Genomic DNA, 18,434 nt, shown 5'->3' with positions numbered 1-18,434 from the left:
GCGGCGCACCTGCTGTGTGTGAGCCATGCTAACAGGCTGCACCGTTCATGACTCATCACCACTTTATACACACACACACACACACACACACACACACACACACACACACACACACACACACACACACACACCTAAAACACATGACGTACAAGGGAGGGGAGGGGTCAGGATGACTCACACCTCAATGCAAAGGCCCCTCCCCTAGTGCCACAGACAGGAAGCACGTATTGAAATGCATCCAACATCCTCATTTTTGGAAAGAACCCTACACTATATTGGCAGCATTATTGCATATTAAATGTCATCATTGGATTCCCTCTTGTTTTCTGAGGTTGCACAGGGCTGGGAAATTCTAAATTAATTTGTAAAACATCTTCTGGCGTTTTGGAAATAATCAGACAATATTCCTGGATTTTTTTTTAGGATTAATTGGAATTAAGGAGACATGTGGGGTACTTTTCACAAAATAAAGACACCTTTTAAGACAGTTCAACTATAAAAAATGTAATTAGCGCATTGTATTTATAAATATAACCTTTTATTGTATGCAGATAGACATGCACATCTAAAAATATATTAAAATTAATATGTACACATGCAGTGAAAATTGATGTGTGTACATTTTCACATATGTAAATACTGTGAAGTTATTACATTTATATAATACAATTGATTGTATAGAACAATGATTTACATCTAAAACTATGTATACATATTCTTAGTGTTGTCTTATGATTATGTTGCAAAAAAAGGTTTAAACTATTGTCATATCCAGAGAGACCTGCACGCTCATATCCATATTTTAAGTATGTTGATCCTATAATGTATGTTTTATTCTAAATGTTACGTTATGCATAAATGTTATTTTTTTCTTAATGAAATACAATTTGCTCTTTGAAACAATGTAAGATATTTCATTAACACACCAAAACAATTACAACTGTTGAATTAAAAATATTAATCCCATTAATAAATAAGTTCAAAATGTATTTAATTTAATAACTTGGAACAAGTAAATAGGTCCTTGTAATGTCACACAATTGTGCAGTGACTTGTTGCAAGGCAAACATTAGAGGCTCAATTATATATTCCTCATTGGCCAGTGGAGCTGTGAAAGCCATGAGACTTTCATTATTGGCTTTATTCAATCTTGAACGATAGGCAACTCTGCGGCAAGGTGGCAGCACTGCTCACATTCAACAGGCTAACTAGGAAATATAACTAAATTGTGTTTATTGTAAATATGGTGTAATATCCTTTGATAGAATAAGCTAAGTGCTAGTCAATAAGTAGTTTTACAAATAGATTTTTTTTTTAAATAATGTCCCCTTGTATGACAGGAAATAGAACTACTGCTATAGGCCAATAACAAAGGGTGCAATTTCAACATTCAGCTGGCGTAACAAAATAGCCCATATATAATATAGCTAAATGGAAGTAAAATAAAACTACTCATCTGATGGAGACGCCTGACGAGTCGCATCACGGCGAGAAAACAGGAAGGCAGTATGTTTAATTTCTGGTTCTATGGTTATCAAACTTTTCTTCTTTACCATCATCAGCCCCCTTCTGCAGTGACATCACAAAAACCACACTAAGAGGCAAAACACACTCTTAGAATTAACACACACATAAAAACACTTTACCCCACTTTAATTTCCAAAGCATTCTTGTGGTCAAACAGCATCATTTCTATAATGTCATTGATTGCTAACAAGACATACATTCTCTTGATTTAATGAGTTTTTATAGGTTTAACCTCCCTAATGCAGTGCTGCTCCTTTAGTTGTGTACAGTTCAATGAAAAGCAACAAAACACTTGCAGCAATACCAGCTCATTATACAACCTGATCAACCAAAACCATGCTAATTAAAAGAGGTTAAAAGCTATGTATCATTTTTTTTTATCATGTGAGGCAATACAAATGATCTGGCCAGACATTTTACAAACGACACTGCCCTCTGGTGGCATGGAGCAGTGCATGCCACAGTAAATAAGGCAGAAAACTTCACTTCATAAATCAGCAATAAGCACTTTTACAAGTTAACATTAACAAGGATTGTTTCATAGCTTTTACAACAAAAAAAGGGGACAAAGATTAAGCATCCTCATCGTGTCAAGCAGAGGAATGATTTTTATATTTTTTTTGAGGGGTTGTGTGTGCACGTGTGTGTCTAAGGTCAGTAAATGAAAAGGACTCGGGTACGGGTCATCGTGCTAAAGGTGTCCGCCAGCTTGCGAATTCTGGTGTAGTTGATGAAACCTCTGAGGAAAAGCAAGAAGCCTGAAAATAAAACAGAAGAGGATTTTTTTTTTTTTTATATCTTAAAAAGTAGGGCTGTTAAAGCTATTAATGGCATGTGATATATTTTTTTTAAAGTATCATATTAATCATGTTTAACTGCAGATTTAACATGCATTTTGTATTGATCGCAAGCACTGTTTTACTTATACCTTAAATTTTTGAGCAAATAAATGACATGCATTCAAGTAAAACCTTTTTGAAATATATTTTTCATGACATTGTGATTTAAAAATATTGGGGTCTTTTTAGAGTTAATTGGAATTATGCAAACAAGTAATTCAATACAATTTTTCACAATTAACCAAAATTCTAAAGTGATTAAACTGATTTACAGCACTACTTAAAAGGTGCTGTTTGCAAGTTGCTCAAAATTACATTTTTCAAAGCATAAATTCTAACAAGAACACCACCAGCTAGCTTATGTTACAGAACACATTTGTTGGACAATTGTCTATATTTTTCAACTTTCCTTGTGGATCAATAAACTTTGTCTAAGTCTTATGGAGTACACTTTTTTTTTTTAACCATATTCACGCGGGGAGCGCGTACACACAAACAAAAGCAGTTCAAGAGAAGCAACAAACAATTTGCAGTCATGCTGCTGTTATGATAGAATATACATTCAATGACAGCTAACGCAAGCTATCCAAATTGCTATTATTAGCAAACAACACTTAAAGCTCCTGCATGTGCCGCATGTGTACGTAATTACTTAATTACGTACGAGAAGCCGTGAGAGATTGGGATATACTGTGTAAAATACATTGGAAAGTTGGCACCCTCTAGGCATCTGTGTAAATGTTGCAAACAGTCCTTATTAATCGGTGTATGGATTGTCTTTGAGCTGCAACTGATGTGAGGAAGCATTAACACTAAACATTTAAAAATAAGAATTCAAAATAAAAAAAATAAATTACTTTTATTATGATTCTTACATTTTTCATACTTTGTGTTTTGTTCAATAATTAAATTAATTAGAATGCTCTATACCAGTGGGGTTTAATCAACAGACTTGTGTATTGCATTGTGTATTTATCATAGCACAACTGTAGTTTCCCAGCGGTAGAACATGGATGGTTGGACGTTTACCCTCAAAAACGTTTTTTCATAATTTAGTTTTGTTTTTTGTTTTTTTACAAAAGTTTATGTTTAACATATTTATGGAATATTTTTTTTAAATATATGTTTTAAAATGTGATACTACATTCAACCCAGAAACTTTTCAGGGACATATACAACTAATAAATAGTGTTCAGTTTTACAATACAATACAATATAGCTACTTACCCAACACTAGGAACACCCACCACAGCCAATACTGACCATCAAAGTAACCAGGAAAGTATGTGGAGAACTAAAAACACAGGAGGTGCATAATAAAATGGAGGGTTAGAACAAATATAGAGGAGCATTCAAAAAGATGTGTGCAAGATGTAAAAAGAAACCAACCACTACAGAAGCAACCAATACGAAACCACATTTAAAGCATGTTTGTGTGTGTACGTACCCGGACAATGAGGACCCATTTGATAAGGGAAAGACCAAAACCAGAAATGGCCCCGTAGCGGCCGGCCGCTGAAGTGGTCAAACAGAAGGACAGGAAGAAACCGATCCAATTGAACAGGAATGCCACTGAACAAAAAAACACAATAGCACGAATACATCAGACATGTAAAAAAGTAACATCATCTGGAGAAGGACTGAAGATAGAATAAAAATAGTAAGATATATGAAGAAAAGTCAGATTTTATGTTGAAATATCAAAATAAAAGTCATTTCAATAGAACGCATTTGGAAAATTACATAAATCAAAGTTATTTTACTGATAAAAATAGTAACTATGAGAGAATAAAGCAACATATATAGATAACAGCAAATTATTAAGAGTAACATTTTCATTTGAAGAGAGAAAGTCGCACATTTGCAATGTTATTAAAGCATAACATCTTGAGAGTAATGTTGGAATTTCAAAAGAATAAAAACTTACTTTTCTAAGGAAAAAAACTTATACAACTTGAGAAGGAGGTTTTGGATTTTAAGAGAAAATTAAATTTTTTGGAGTGTTGTAGATATAGAGAGGAGGGTAGAGGAAAAATGGTTTTCACTATACAAGACGATCATAATACTATGATCATTGTAATTACATGAATAAACTAAGAATTTTAAGAGAATAAATCTGTAATTTTTCAAACAAAATATATCAAATGAAAATAAAATAAATTTGGGAAACTAGGGGTACACATTTACAAATAAGTATATCTGCAACTGTCTGGTCATTGTACTTTTTATATATTTATTTATCAACTTATTACTAGATATAAGTGTTAATTTTGTTGACTAAAAATTTTCGTCTCTGTTATCGTCAATGACCTATTTTCCCTTGACGAAATTAGGACGATAACGAATGAAAACAAAAGCACTGGCGGTAAGGTGATCTTTTTTTAACAAACTATAGATCCCCCACGGCTGTGTCCTGAGTCTGCTGCTGTTCACATTGATGACCCATGACTGCTGCGCCAGGTCCACTACTAACCACATTGGGAAGTATGCGGACGACACGGTAGTAGTGGGCCTCATCCGTGACAACAATGACATGGACAACAAGGAGGAGGTGAAACATCTGGTTGACTGGTGCAGAACCAACAACCTGGTCCTGAATGTCAACAAGACCAAGGAGATCATCGTTGGAAGCACCAGTCCAGCCACGCTCCACTCTTCATCAATGGCACAGCGGTGGAGATGGTAAGCAACACCAAGTTCCTGGGGGTGCAGATCACCGACAATATATATAACCTGGTCCCTACACACCGGAGCTATTGTAAAAAGAGCTCAGCAGCGCATGCACTTATTGCGTCGGATGAAAAGAGCACAGCTCCCTCCCCCCATTCTAACCACATTCTACAGAGGCACTTTAGAGAGCCTGCTGACCAACAGCATCTCTGTCTGGACTGGAGCCTGCAATGCCTCAGACTGGAAGTCTCTCCAGAGAGTGGTGAGGACGGCGGAAAAGATTATCAGGACTCCTCTTTCTCCTATCCAGGAGATCGCAAAAAGCCGCTGTCTGACCAGGGCTCAGAAAATCTGCAAAGAGTCCTCCCACCCCCACCAAGGACTGTTTTCACTGCTGGACTCTAAGAAGAGGTTCCGCAGCAACCGGAGCAGAACCTCCAGGTTCTGTAACAGCTTCTTCCCTCAGGCCTTAAGACTCTTGATCGCATCATAATTAAATCATACCCTCAACTGGAATAAAAAAAGACAATAACATACATCCATAAACCTGGATGCACATGCAAAAGTGCAATATATTTATCTGTACAGTAATCTATTTATTTATATCTGCACGTTATTGCTTTTTTTATCCTGCACTACCTAGAGCTAATGCAACAAAATTTCGTTCTTATTTGTACTGTAAAGTTCAAATTTGAATGACAATAAAAACGAAGTCTAAGTCTAAGTCTAATCAGTGATATTTTTTGTAGTTGTGATTGTCTAAATAAATGGTTGTGATTGTCTAAATAAATGATAGACCTACATTATAAAATGTACACATTACATTTTACTGATGGATCAGAAAATAGTTACAATGTTATAGAACAGTGGTTCTCAACCTTTTTTCAGTGATGTACCCCCTGTCAAATTTTTTTTTTAATTCAAGTACCCCCTAATCAGAGCAAAGCATTTTTGGTTGAAAAAAAGAGATTAAAAAGTAAAATACAGCACTATGTCATCAGTTTCTGATTTATTAAATTGTATAACAGTGCAAAATATTTGCTCATTTGTAGTGGTCTTTTTTGAATTATTTGGAAAAAAAAGATATAAAAATAACTAAAATCTTGAAAAATAAACAAGTGATTCAATTATAAATAAAGATTTCTACACATAGAAGTAATCATCAACTTAAAGTGCCCTCTTTGGGGATTGTGATAGAGATCCATCCGGATTCATGAACTTAATTCTATACATTTCTTCACAAATAAAGAAATCTTTAACATCAATATTTATCATGAATTGATTAACGTGAAAAACTTATTCGGGTGTTACCATTTAGTGGTCAATTGTACGGAATATGTACTGAACTGTGCAATCTACTAATAAAAGTTTCAATCAATCAATGGAACATGTCCACAAAAAATCTAGCTGTCAACACTGAATATTGCATTGTTGTATTTTTTTTACAGTTTATGAACTTACATTCATATTTTGTTAAATTATTATTCAATAAATATATTTATAAAGGATTTTTGAATTGTTGCTATTTATAGAATCTTTTTCAAAAAATCTCACGTACCCCTTGGCATACCTTTAAGTACCCCCAGGGGTACGCGTTCCCCCATTTGAGAACCACTGTTATAGAACATATTGCAAATATGATTTCTCTAAATTATACACTCCAATCGCCAACATTGATGTATACAACTTTGTGAATGTAAATATAACACTGACTTATAGCAGTTCCCATTACACTCTAAATACTAAGGTTTGAGTGTCAAATATATTTATTCCTGTTAAAAAAGCACTATTATTTTGATACAAGTGTATGCACTGCGCATAATTTCGTTTTACACGCTGCGCACAGCAAGTAAATACCTTGTACCCCTAGCACCAAGCTCTACCCAGCTCCTTTGCTTAATAAAATGGCAGACTATCTGCTCGACAATTTTCATAATATACTCTCTTAAATGCACATTCGGAAATAATAAAAAAAAATTCAAAAGAGGCTATAATTGGTCTCTTAATCTGAATTGATTTTAAAATAATGTGATGCACCTTAAGATTTATTGAAATGTATATATCTGCATATGCCAAGTTATGCAGAGTTCATTTATTACATTTGTAATTTAAATAATCTTAATAAAAGTGGTATCAAAACAACTTCAAATATGTGTTATCCTTATATTTGAGTCGACAAAAATCTTGAGGAATTTAGTCTACTAAAACCAGACTAAAACTACATCGATTCTGATGACTAAAATATAACACTTGTTTGTAAAAAAAAAACAAACATGAAACTACATTTAAAGCATGTGTAAATAAAAACGGTTGTAAAATTTAACACTGCTAGAGATGTCCCGGTTTCGACCATGGGATTGGAGCCGATATTTCCCTTTTGTAACCGACCGCTGATGAGCTGCTGAGCCAACCGATCTTTACCACAGCTGTGTCCCAGTTGGGGCTTAAATTTTTTAACAATTATAGATGTTTTTTCTTTTGCTTCAATGATTTGATTCAATGAGTACAATAAGCGCAAGACTTCTCCAATAGAACACACATTGAAGGTCCACCTTTTGGTAATGTAGCTTGCGCTGCAGGTGATATGGCCTGTGCGTGCATCTGAGGGGCGGGGACAGTAGAGTGTGGCTAAAGAGAAATAACTACAAAAAAAAGCAACAAGAAGGTGCACAAGAGAGAAGAGGAGAGGGGCTGGTTTTAAGATTATGTATTTTATTATTCTTGTTTTTTTTTTATTACACAATATTTTTAGGTTATTTTTGTTGTTTACAAACAGAGTACAGTGGATCTTCAATTTACGAACGTCTCTATTTGCGATGTTTACATACCTGTACATTGTGCTAAAAACACCTCTGTGAGCTAACCATGTGCTGGCGTGCGAACGCTTCATTTATTCAGTCATTTAGCATGTCGCTTGAAGCCATCTATCAGGGATGCCATTTTAATGGCATCACTTCCTATACACTGCTACTGCCATTTGAATATGATTTGCCTGAGTAGCTGGACAGGACAGATTAAAAAAATTATGTATTTTCTTATTCATAATATTTTTTTTTATCGATTTTTGATTTGTTTTTAATCGATTAAAAATCGTTACAAATAAAAATTGGGATTAAAGTTGATTTTTTGACACTCCCAATATATGCGCACACACACACGTCTTGGTGTGCAGTTTTTTACGAACAAATGCCTTATCCAAGTCTACAAAACACCACTTTTGTTGAGGCAAGAACTAATTATTCATGTTTGGATTGATTCTTATACGGAACTCTGCTTTACTATACAAACTTTTTGGTTTACAAACCATGTTCAAGAACCAATTAAGTTCGTAACTCGATGTTGCACTGTATGTCTCTGGATACAGGAAGGCCTTGAGAGCAAAAGCCAAATTATTTAAATGGTAGCCACAAGCGCATACTTACCAACCCTCCCGATTTTCCCGGGAGACTCCCGAATTTCAGTGCCCCTCCCAAAAATCTCCCGGGGTAACCACTCTCTCGAATTTCTACCGATTTCCACCCGGACAACAATATTGGGGGCGTGCCTTAAAGGCACTGCTTTTGGTGTCTTCTACAACCTGTCATCACGTCCGCTTTTCCTCCGTACAAACAGCGTGCCGGCCCAGTCATATAATATTTGCGGCATATAAACACACAAGTGAATGCAAAGCAAAACTTGATCAACAGCCACACAGGTCACACTGAGGGTGGCCTTCTAAACAACTTTAACACTGTTACAAATATCTGCCACATTGTGAACCCACACCAAACAATAATGACAAACACATTTCGGGAGAACATCCGCACCGTAACACAACATAACAGAACAAATACCCAGAACGCCTTGCAGCAATAACTCTTGCGGGACGCTACAATATACACCCCCCACCCCCCAAATTTGGAGGTCTCAAGGTTGGCAAGTATGCATAAGCGGCTTTTGCTTTTGTTTTGGTATTGTGACAGCCACATTTGTTTGTTTAAAAAAAATGTATGTAGCATTCCATCCATCCAATCAATACCACAAATTTACTAAACCATCGATTTACAGTAGGGAACAGATTCATATGGCCCCATTCCTGGGTAGATCTCATGTGAGAGGAAGGTGGAGCGTTAATCAATTTGATATGCAGCTGAAAATGATGAAAAGTGCCACTACATAGCAATTGGCGCTGTGGTCAAAGTTGGAATTGCCACAAAACACATTTTAAGACATTTAACACCCTACCGCCACCTGGCGGCTAAAGTGGATAGTGCAAACCCCACATTTCATGTGTAGGTGTCAGATAAACAGCAACAAATATAAATCCCCCTGCTGTACAACAATACCAGCAAGTTCTATATGTAATAAGATATGTTTTATACACTTGTGTTTACTTTTGTTACTCATTATGAAACATTTTCAGATCTATGATCTATTGTCAGTCTCAGATTGGGATTCAAAATCGGATTGGAACTTATGTCAAAAAAAAAAATCAGATGGGGATCTAAGGTCAAAAATGTTGATCAAAACATCCTAATTAATAAACATTGTTTTGTCGGCTTTACTCCTCTACTTACTACATAATTAAAAAAAAACCTCTTAGCATTATTTTAGATGTTTTGTATATGGAAATTACATTTTAGTGAACTCACAGTGAAAGGCATCAACTCTTAAAATAGGTCTGGATGAAAAGTTGAGATGTTTGCTTATTATTATGAAGTCATACTGGACTTACTGAAGAAGGTGAGCATGAAGATGCCATCATTCCCTATTCTCAGTTGATCTGCATCTTCAAAATCATCCCTGGCCACAAAGTCTTCATCCTGCCACAAAACAAGTGGGGGGAAAAAACTAATTAAACATACACACATGAACCTATAAAACTGTAGTCCTAACTTGCATAAAAGTACAACCAAACACGCACACACACACACGCACACGTGTAATGGTCATCCCAATGTCTACAAGCCTGACAAATAGCAAAGCATATCTGTCTCTAGATACAAAGCACACACATATACACACAGTTTGTATTAAAATAATGAGATATGGAGGCACACACACACCAAAGCTAGAGCCAAAATACTTACTAATACTCATCTCATTCACACATTCTTTCAAGTTACCTCCAGCGAACTGCGAATTACATCGTCAAAAGTCTCCAGACGTTCCCTGTGCTGAGCCTGTGGCGGCCGAGCGCCAGGCAACAGAGAAACACAACACCAAGCGATGAAAACAAAGCCCTGCCACCCCCGCAATCACAACACTCGCCACTAGAGACCACACATGAGTACTTCTACTAAATGTACCCGCACTTTTGAGTTTGGTTCGGTTTCAACATAAGCCGAGTGCGTACTTAACACTTCCTGTGTTGAAGCAGAACAGGAACTCTAAAAGAACAGTGAGAGACTCACTCTTCCAGTTACCAAGGGAACGGTTGTCTCAGTTTTGCTCCTCTCCGCCTCGTCGTAGGAAGGTAGCGTGGTCGCCACGTTGTAGGACGGAGGCTTGGGGAAACTCCCGTCTTCTTTGAAGTCAAAGTAGGCTGGAATATAGACAAGAAAATATGGGAACATTAAAAAATATATTGGTAATTCATTTTCACAGGTTTTCTATAGATATCAGCAATTTAATGTTTTGGAATGACTTTTTAGTGCAACTTAAAACACATTTATTGCCCATGTCCTACTGTAGGTAGTACTTATATGTAATCAAAGGCTTACAATTGTCTGTATAGACAAAATAGTAAGGAACTGACAATGATCATTTTGAATAGTTGAGAAAATATAATTGTATCTAATCTAATGTTCACTGTTACTCTATAGTGAATAAGAAATGTTTGAAAAAGCCTTAATGTAAAAGTAATCAGCAGTATTGCCAGCGATCAGATTCATTTGACTTAAGCCTCGAGAAAACGGCATCACTCGGGGCAACACACGTTCATAACGGCAGTGTGGCGTGTTGCACTTTACGTGATTCTATCAAATAAACAATGCGAGTGAGATGGATGCACTTGAAAACGATGGGGGAGATTTTTTTTTGCCATAATACAAAATTTGAGTAAATAGATATGTTCCCAGTTGCAACCATATGAAAGCTGCCACAAATAATTAACTATTAATGAACTTCTCAGGCACAACTACTTAGCACAAGGAAGACTGCCACCACACATGTATACCCAATCTGAAAGCGTGTTTAGATGCAGTGGCATTATTTGCCACCTGCCACACAACATCCTGCTTTCGCGGTAACTAGGGTCTTTTAAAAATGTTGAGCTCAAAAACCTCACTATTTATAAGTGGGGAACTGCACTCTTTTGGGGGATTTTTGACTACCGTTTACAATCATTATGAAAGATATGAAGGATGTATTTTTTTCTTAATGCATTCTAGTCCGCTTACAGCCGGACCCAACAAAGCCGAAGAAAAAACACCCAAAAAGCACCATCAATATTCCATTCACATTTTGTGACTTGAATATTGGACAAATATTATTAATGTTGTTGTTATAAGCGCTGACGCAGAATTACTATTGCGGTGCCGTGATCACTAGTGTGTGTGCCAATGTTAATGTCATCGCGTGGTAAGCTGCTTCCTCGCTTCTTTTGCTTGTGAAAGTTTATTGTGGATCATAAAGCATGATTCTCACCTGGATAGTAGAAGAACAAAGACGTATTCCGACAAGTTTGTACACTTTGACAGTCTATTTAGACTGGCAAATGGAGAGAACGACACAAAAAAAATGATGGTTACACCCCTCTTTTCTTCGTGAAGATTAGGAGTTAAACGTGACTATAATAAGATTCTATCAGCCGGCATCAATATTACAGCATACATTGTAGAGTAAGTGATGATTTTTTATTTTGTCGCCTCTCAAAGTGTGCAGTAAGTAGAAATCATTGCATTTATTCAATATTTAGACTCCATTAAAAAAATAAATAAAAACCTCTGCTGTCATGCCTTTCATAATTATTGTAAATGATGGGCAAAATTCCGAAAAAAGTTTATTCCCGTTTAAAAAGGTCAATTATTTTCAAGTTGTTGTTGTTTAAAATGTCCTCTTAAACCAGGAACTTTATTTTATATTTATTTATTTTGTTTTTGTTATTAACTGAGGATTTGAGCATATCTTAAGGTTTTTTTTAAAGACTAAAGATTATACATTACTATTCTTATTTTATCTTTTTATTTTTTTTATGAAATCTTAAAATTTCCAGATGAAAAATTAAACTTCCATCCATCCAGCTTCTTCCGCTTATCCAAGTCGTGTCGCGGGGGCAGCAGCCTAAAGAGTTTTCCCTCTCCCAAGCTACTTTGCCCAGCTCTTCCCGGGGGATCCCGAGGCGTTCCCAGGCCAGCTGGGAGGCAGTCTCTCCACCGTGCTGTGCTTCTTCTCCGTGGTCTCTTACCGGTCGGACGTGAACTAAACACCTTCCCAGGCAGGCATTCGGGGCGCATTCTGACCAGATTCCCAAACCATCTCATCTGGGTTCTCTCGATGTGGGGGAGCAGCGGCTTTACTCTGCGCTCCTCCTGAATGACAGAGCTTCTCACCCTATCTATAAGGGACAGCCCAGTCCCTTGACAGCGGAAACCCATTTTGGCCGTTTGAACCCGGGACCTTGTCCTTTGGGTCATAACCCAAAATTCAAGACCATAGGCGAGGATAGGGATGTACAGTGACTGTTATTAAGAGCTTTGTCTTTCGGCTTACCTCCTTCTTCAACAAGACGGCCCGATACAGTGTCTGCATCACTACAGACGCTGCACTGATCGCCTATCGATCTCACATCCACTCTTCCCTCACTTGTGAACAAGACCCCGAAGTATTTCAACTTCTCCACTTGGCACTCCACCCTTTTCCAGGCGAGAACCATGGACTTGGAAATGCTGATTTATTTTTCTGTCGTTTCAAACTCAACTGTGAACCGATCCAGCAAGAGCTGAAGATCCTGGTAAAATTAAGCCAGCAGTCACCACATCATCCGCAAAAAGCAGAGACATAATCCTGTAGCCACCAATCCAGATCCCCTCAAAGCCCTGACTGGGTCTAGAAATTTGGTCCATAAAAGTTGTAAAAAGACCTGACTGATTCCAACCCTCACTGGAAACTGGTCCGACTTACTGCCGGCAATGCGGACCAAGCTCTAACGCTGACCATACAGGGAGCAGACCGCAACAATCAGGTGGTCCGAGACACCGTACTCTCTGAGCACTCTCCAAAGGACTTCCCGGGAGACACAGTCGAATGACTTCTCCAAGTCCAAAAAACACATTCAGACTGGTTGGGCATACTCCCGTGCCCCCTCAAGGATCCTGCCGAGAGTATAGAGTTGGTACACAGTTCCACGACCATGATGAAAACCACACTGCTCCTCCTGAATCCAAGGTTCGACTATCTGATGAAGCCTTCTTTCCAGTACACCTGAATATACCTTACCGGGAAGGCTGAGTGTGATCCCACGATAGTTGGAACACACCCTCTGGTTCCCGTTTTTAAATAAAGCAACCACCCGATATCCAAACAATGCCAGAATAGTAGACAAAATTCCAAAAATAGTGCAGTTCCCTTTAAATGTACCGTATTTTCCCGCCAATGAGCCACTACTTTCTCCTCCATGCTTTAAAACCCTGCGGCTAATGAAGCGGTGCGGCTAATTTATGGGTTTTTCATTTCTAATGGCCATAATGTTTTGTACTCAAAAAAATGTTTCCATATAACACTGACAGAGACACTGAAAACAAGTGTTATTGTTTGCGCTATGGTGCCAACTTTTGGATGAGACCACTTACTGTGGATTGAAAATGTAATTTGTTCTATGCCTTGAACCGCAAGTATAACTGTCCATAGTGTTTCTGCTTGAAAAGATTCTTTATTCATCACTCCAAGCAATGTTTGTAGGTTTTACAATACATGTAAAACATTTCATACTTACTAAACAGTCTCATGCAAGAGGTCTTGTGTCAGTTTCGTAAATTCACCAAAACGTCACAGAGGAGTTATTGAGTCTGTTTAACTCAGGGGTGTCAAAGTAAAGGCCGGCGGGCCAATTTAATTATCTATGGCCCCCCGAATGATATTTGATTAGTATAAGAACCAGCCCGCTGCTGTTTTGCACGCACCAATACTCCATCAGTGTTGGCGCTAGGAATTTTCCAAATGGGGTCACAGGGACCCCATCAAGTCAAAAAATCGGGGTCCCAATTTTTTGTAACCGTTTTGAAAACAAATAATAAATGTATGCATTATCCTGTTATATCTCACATTCTATATTGTGTTTTGGGAAAAGGTTGTCATAAACATTAATTCATTAAAAAAAAATACAAAAGAAAACAATTTTTTATTCATATGTAAATGTATTCAGTTATAAACATTCATTCACTTTCTTCTTTCCTTCATGGTTCAAAACTTTACCGCTGCCGTTATTTTTTTCTTTGTAATAGTTTCAGAATGTGTTTAGTCCATTTTTGGCTAAAGTAAGACAAATTAAACAATGTGAATTTGTCTTTATTTTTTAGTTTTAATGCCATGATTTTAATAGTCTGGCTCGTGTGTGCACAGATTTTCCTCCATGCAGCAACTGAGCTAAAATGAGTTTGACACCCCTGGTTTCACTGATTGGGGAGCGAGCTTCCGCAGATAGCGGCTCCATGACGATGATTTCTTTTTTAATTGATTAACTGTTTTATTACCGTGTGACAGGCATTGTTGGAAAGCAATTAAGGTATGTAAATAAATATTTAAAAAATATTTCGGTATATATCTGCGGCTTACAGTCCGGTGAGGCCCAGATACGGAAAAATATTAATTTTGTTTAAAATGTGGTGGGTGCAGCTTACATACACGCTTTGTAGCTCGGAAAAAAGGGAAGATTAAAAATCATAATAGGACACCTTTGAAAGGAGCAACATTTCTAGCGGGCTTACCAGCATTGTCCTCTGTGATGCTGCTGTATGGAGGTGGAGCGTCAGCAGCTACCTGTGGAGTCCCATCAGCATCATTCACATTGGGAAGCTGAGAAAGACAATAAATGCTTAATTACTCAATCATTTTAAGGCCCCTGTGACTCTCAAACAATTTGCCATTGTATTTGATGCCATTCCATCAGGTGTTGTTATGTTGCAGAGGGCTTACTCATTTCCTCTTTCTGCTGTTACAATTGTGAATGATCCTCTTGACACTCCTGTAGGGAAACTTTGTTTTAATCAGAAAAATCCACAGCTTATTCCAAAATGATTGTGTGTCTGTCTTCTATGTCATTGCGCTCTGGAATAATGTTGTGAATGACATCTGCTGGGTCAAAACATGGCCTCTTCCTAACAGGTATTTACTTATGAAAAAAGTCAAAGACATGTATTTCAAAATCTTTCATGGTTATTGCCCTGTAAAGACTGTGATGGTTAGATAGAAGAAGGACATTGATGTTACCTCCACCTTATGTAACATGCATCCAGAGACTGTTTACCACCTGTTTTGGACTTGTGAAAGCACTCGATCACTATGGAAGGGCATCTGTCGTTTCATCCTGGACAATTTTTATGACAAATTTGTGCTTTGTTTTAAAAGATGTGCTATTTGGTATTACACAGCATGAGAGAAAAAATGAAAATGATTTTTACCTTTGCAACCTCATTATACGATTGGCTAAGTTTTATATTCATAAATGTAAGTTTGTCAATACACCACCTGTTTTTTGTGCCTTTAAAAAAATATATTAGAACTCTCCCTTAAAACGCTTTCTACCTCTAACAATCAAAAAGCTGTGAAAACTATAATGCTGGGCTCCAAATTTGGATTATTTACGGAACTTGTGTGAGCCTATGGCTTTACAAATTTTGCATTCTTGAGGCACTTGTGATTTAGGGCTATATAAATAAACATTGATTGATTCTTGAGTTGAAGTAAAGTTAAAGTACCACTGATTGTCACACGCACACACTAGGTGTGATGAAATTATTCTCTGCATTTGATCCATCAATCAATCAATGTTTATTTATACAGCCCTAAATCGCAAGTGTCTCAAAAGGCTGCACAAGCCACAACGACATCCTCCGTTCAGAGTCCACATAAGGGCAAGGAAAAACTCACAACCCAGTGGGACGTCAATGTGAATGACTATTAGAAACCTTGGAGAGGATCGCAGATGTGGGTGACCACTCCCCCCCCCCCCCCTCTTTAGGGGAGACCGGATGCAATGGAAGTCAAGTGGTTCTAGCATAATATTGTGAAAGTCCAGTCCATAGTGGATCTTACATAGTGAGAATCCAGTCCATAGGAGACTATCCCGAGCGGAGACGACCCCCTGGGAGTTGAGGGGAGCAGTGAGCAGCAGCGGTGGCCGTGCTATGGATTAATTTTGGTGATTTAACCAATTCCAACCCTTGATGCTGAGTGCCAAGCAAGTAGTGAATGGGTCCCATTTTTATAGTATGTGGTTGCTTTATTGAGTTTACAACCCCCTGGCGCTGTTTTGTACTGTTTCTGTACTTGTTTTGATTATTATTATTTATTTGCTTGTATGTAAATGTTGAATATTATAAACAAAGGTTTTAAAAATAAAAAGAATATTAAAAAAATAATAATTAACGCAGACATGACGAATCGAGGGCAGCACGGTGGAATACCAAGGTCCTGAGTAGGATCTTTCTGTGTGGAGTTTGCATGTTCTCCCTGTGACTGCGTGGGTTAACTCCGGGTACTCCGGCTTCCTCCCACTTCCAAAGACATGCACCTGGGGATAGGTTGAATGGCAAAACTAAATTGGCCCTAGTGTCCAGGATGTACCGCCTGATTGTAGCTGAGATAAGCACAAGCGGTATAAGCGGTAGAAAATGGATGGATGACTAATCGAACGAGGAACGTTGCACTAACTTCCACTTGGCCAACTCAAACATAATGTGTGAACTAGGGCTGGGCGATATATCAATACAAACAATACATCGCAGGTTTGTCTCCGTGCGATATAGAAAATGACTATATCGTAATATTCGATTATATGTTCTCACACAATTGCTTTTAGCTGCGGGCATTACATTACTGGCGTTTTTCACTCCTTCTCGTCTCTCCTTCTCACAGAGACGTAAAACAAGCCCGCCTTCTTACCTACGTCACATACTGTCGCGCCCCTAGTGTCATATGCCCTCGCCGACCAGAGAGGTAGCAGCATTACTAACGTTAGCTGAGGCCGGTCGAGCGGAGCTTGTGACAATACAAGAGAGAGAAAGTGCGAAACTGATCACAAATGAAGGAAGAACAATAAATGCCCAAAATAAAAAGCAGGGGATCCTAACAGCCCGTGACGTTAAGCGTACACGTCATCATTACGCGACATTTCCAAGAAGAAACTCCCGGGAAATTTAAAATTGCAAATTAGTCAACTAAAAAGGGCGTATTGGCATGTGTTGCAATGTAAATATTTCATCATTGATATATAAACTATCAGACTGCGTGGTCGGTAGTAGTGGGTTTCAGTAGGCCTTTAATGCAGTATGAAGAAGAATGTTTTAATGTAGACACATGGAATCATCATACTGCTGTGATTATATGCATCAAGTGTTCAAGGCAAAATATCGTGATATGTATCGTATATCGCAATATGGCATAAAGATATCGCGATATTAAGAAAAGCCAATATCGCCCAGCCCTAGTGTGAACCATACGATCCGGTGCATTTTAACACCACCTACACGATTGTTGATGTTTGAAAGTCACACCCCTTGGATTGAAACAATCCAAAGTGACCAACCTCGGCTACTGTACGTTAGCAGACAGGCACATGCTAGGCTAGTTTAGCTACTCCACAGCTTGACGAGCGGTTATCGACACATTTATTCAAAGAAAAAAACATTTATTCAAAGAAAAAAAAACGAGTTAGCCAGCTCGCCATTCCACGAACATTATACATACCAACACTAAATACTTTCACAACCTGAGGCGGAATGTTCGTGGGAGTCAGGTTCGCTGAAGCTAGCGAGGAAGTTAGCATGCTAACATCGGCTGCCACGTCCAGACGTTACAACAACGGTGTAAATACATGAAATTGCTCATATTTGGGACTAACGTCTCATTTGGGGTTGTTGTACCGCATATGAGGTCGGCAATTTAGCTTCTAGGCAAGTTAATTGTCGTTGAACAAACAAACTAGTGTACCGTCGTTACCGCGTCCAATGTTAAGTACTACTTAGCGTCAGGTGGCCATAATTATGGTGGACAAATATATACAATACCTGCTGATATCTGGCGCTCGGCTCAGCCATTCCGATCTGAACGGCTTTCAGAAGAAGCAACAATGGAGAAGTGACACAACGCTCAGGACCAGCTTGAAGAAAATTATATAACAGTGGAAACTGTCATGTCAATCCTCGCCACAAAAAAACCCTGCTTTTTACGTGAGCTGCGTGTAGTCGTCAAAGCAGCGGA

General features: G+C 38.0%; 1 protein-coding gene across 2 annotated transcripts; it reads right to left on the bottom strand.

Moving 5' to 3' along the window:
• Positions 1–1,636: 1,636 nt before the first annotated feature.
• Positions 1,637–18,434, bottom strand: ndfip1l (Nedd4 family interacting protein 1, like). Of its 2 annotated transcripts, XM_061898644.1 has the most exons (8): positions 18,242–18,434; positions 14,942–15,029; positions 10,430–10,560; positions 10,142–10,198; positions 9,751–9,838; positions 3,814–3,938; positions 3,594–3,660; positions 1,637–2,285 (listed from the first exon to the last, which is right to left on the bottom strand). In XM_061898644.1, exons 1-8 carry the CDS (start codon positions 18,269–18,271, stop codon positions 2,182–2,184), a joined length of 690 nt encoding a protein of 229 aa, XP_061754628.1. In that variant the 5' UTR covers positions 18,272–18,434; the 3' UTR covers positions 1,637–2,181. The 2 variants fall into 2 exon arrangements, with proteins under 2 accessions (XP_061754628.1, XP_061754629.1); XM_061898645.1 differs by lacking the exon at positions 10,142–10,198 and having other exon boundaries at positions 18,242–18,431.

The sequence above is a fragment of the Nerophis ophidion genome, linkage group LG04 (genome assembly GCF_033978795.1).
Source record: "Nerophis ophidion isolate RoL-2023_Sa linkage group LG04, RoL_Noph_v1.0, whole genome shotgun sequence".
NCBI classification, from domain to species: Eukaryota; Metazoa; Chordata; class Actinopteri; order Syngnathiformes; family Syngnathidae; genus Nerophis; species Nerophis ophidion.
This window is presented reverse-complemented; position numbering and strand designations above follow the sequence as displayed.

Coding starts and splice junctions, on each gene's coding strand:
- ndfip1l (XM_061898644.1), bottom strand. CDS start 18,271: ATGGCTGAGCCGAGCGCCAGATATCAGCAG. Junction 15,030..18,241: donor CGAGCGCCAGATATCAGCAG/GTATTGTATATA, acceptor TGTCTTTCTCAG/CTTCCCAATGTGAATGATGC. Junction 3,661..3,813: donor AATGGGTCCTCATTGTCCGG/GTACGTACACAC, acceptor CTGTGTTTTTAG/TTCTCCACATACTTTCCTGG.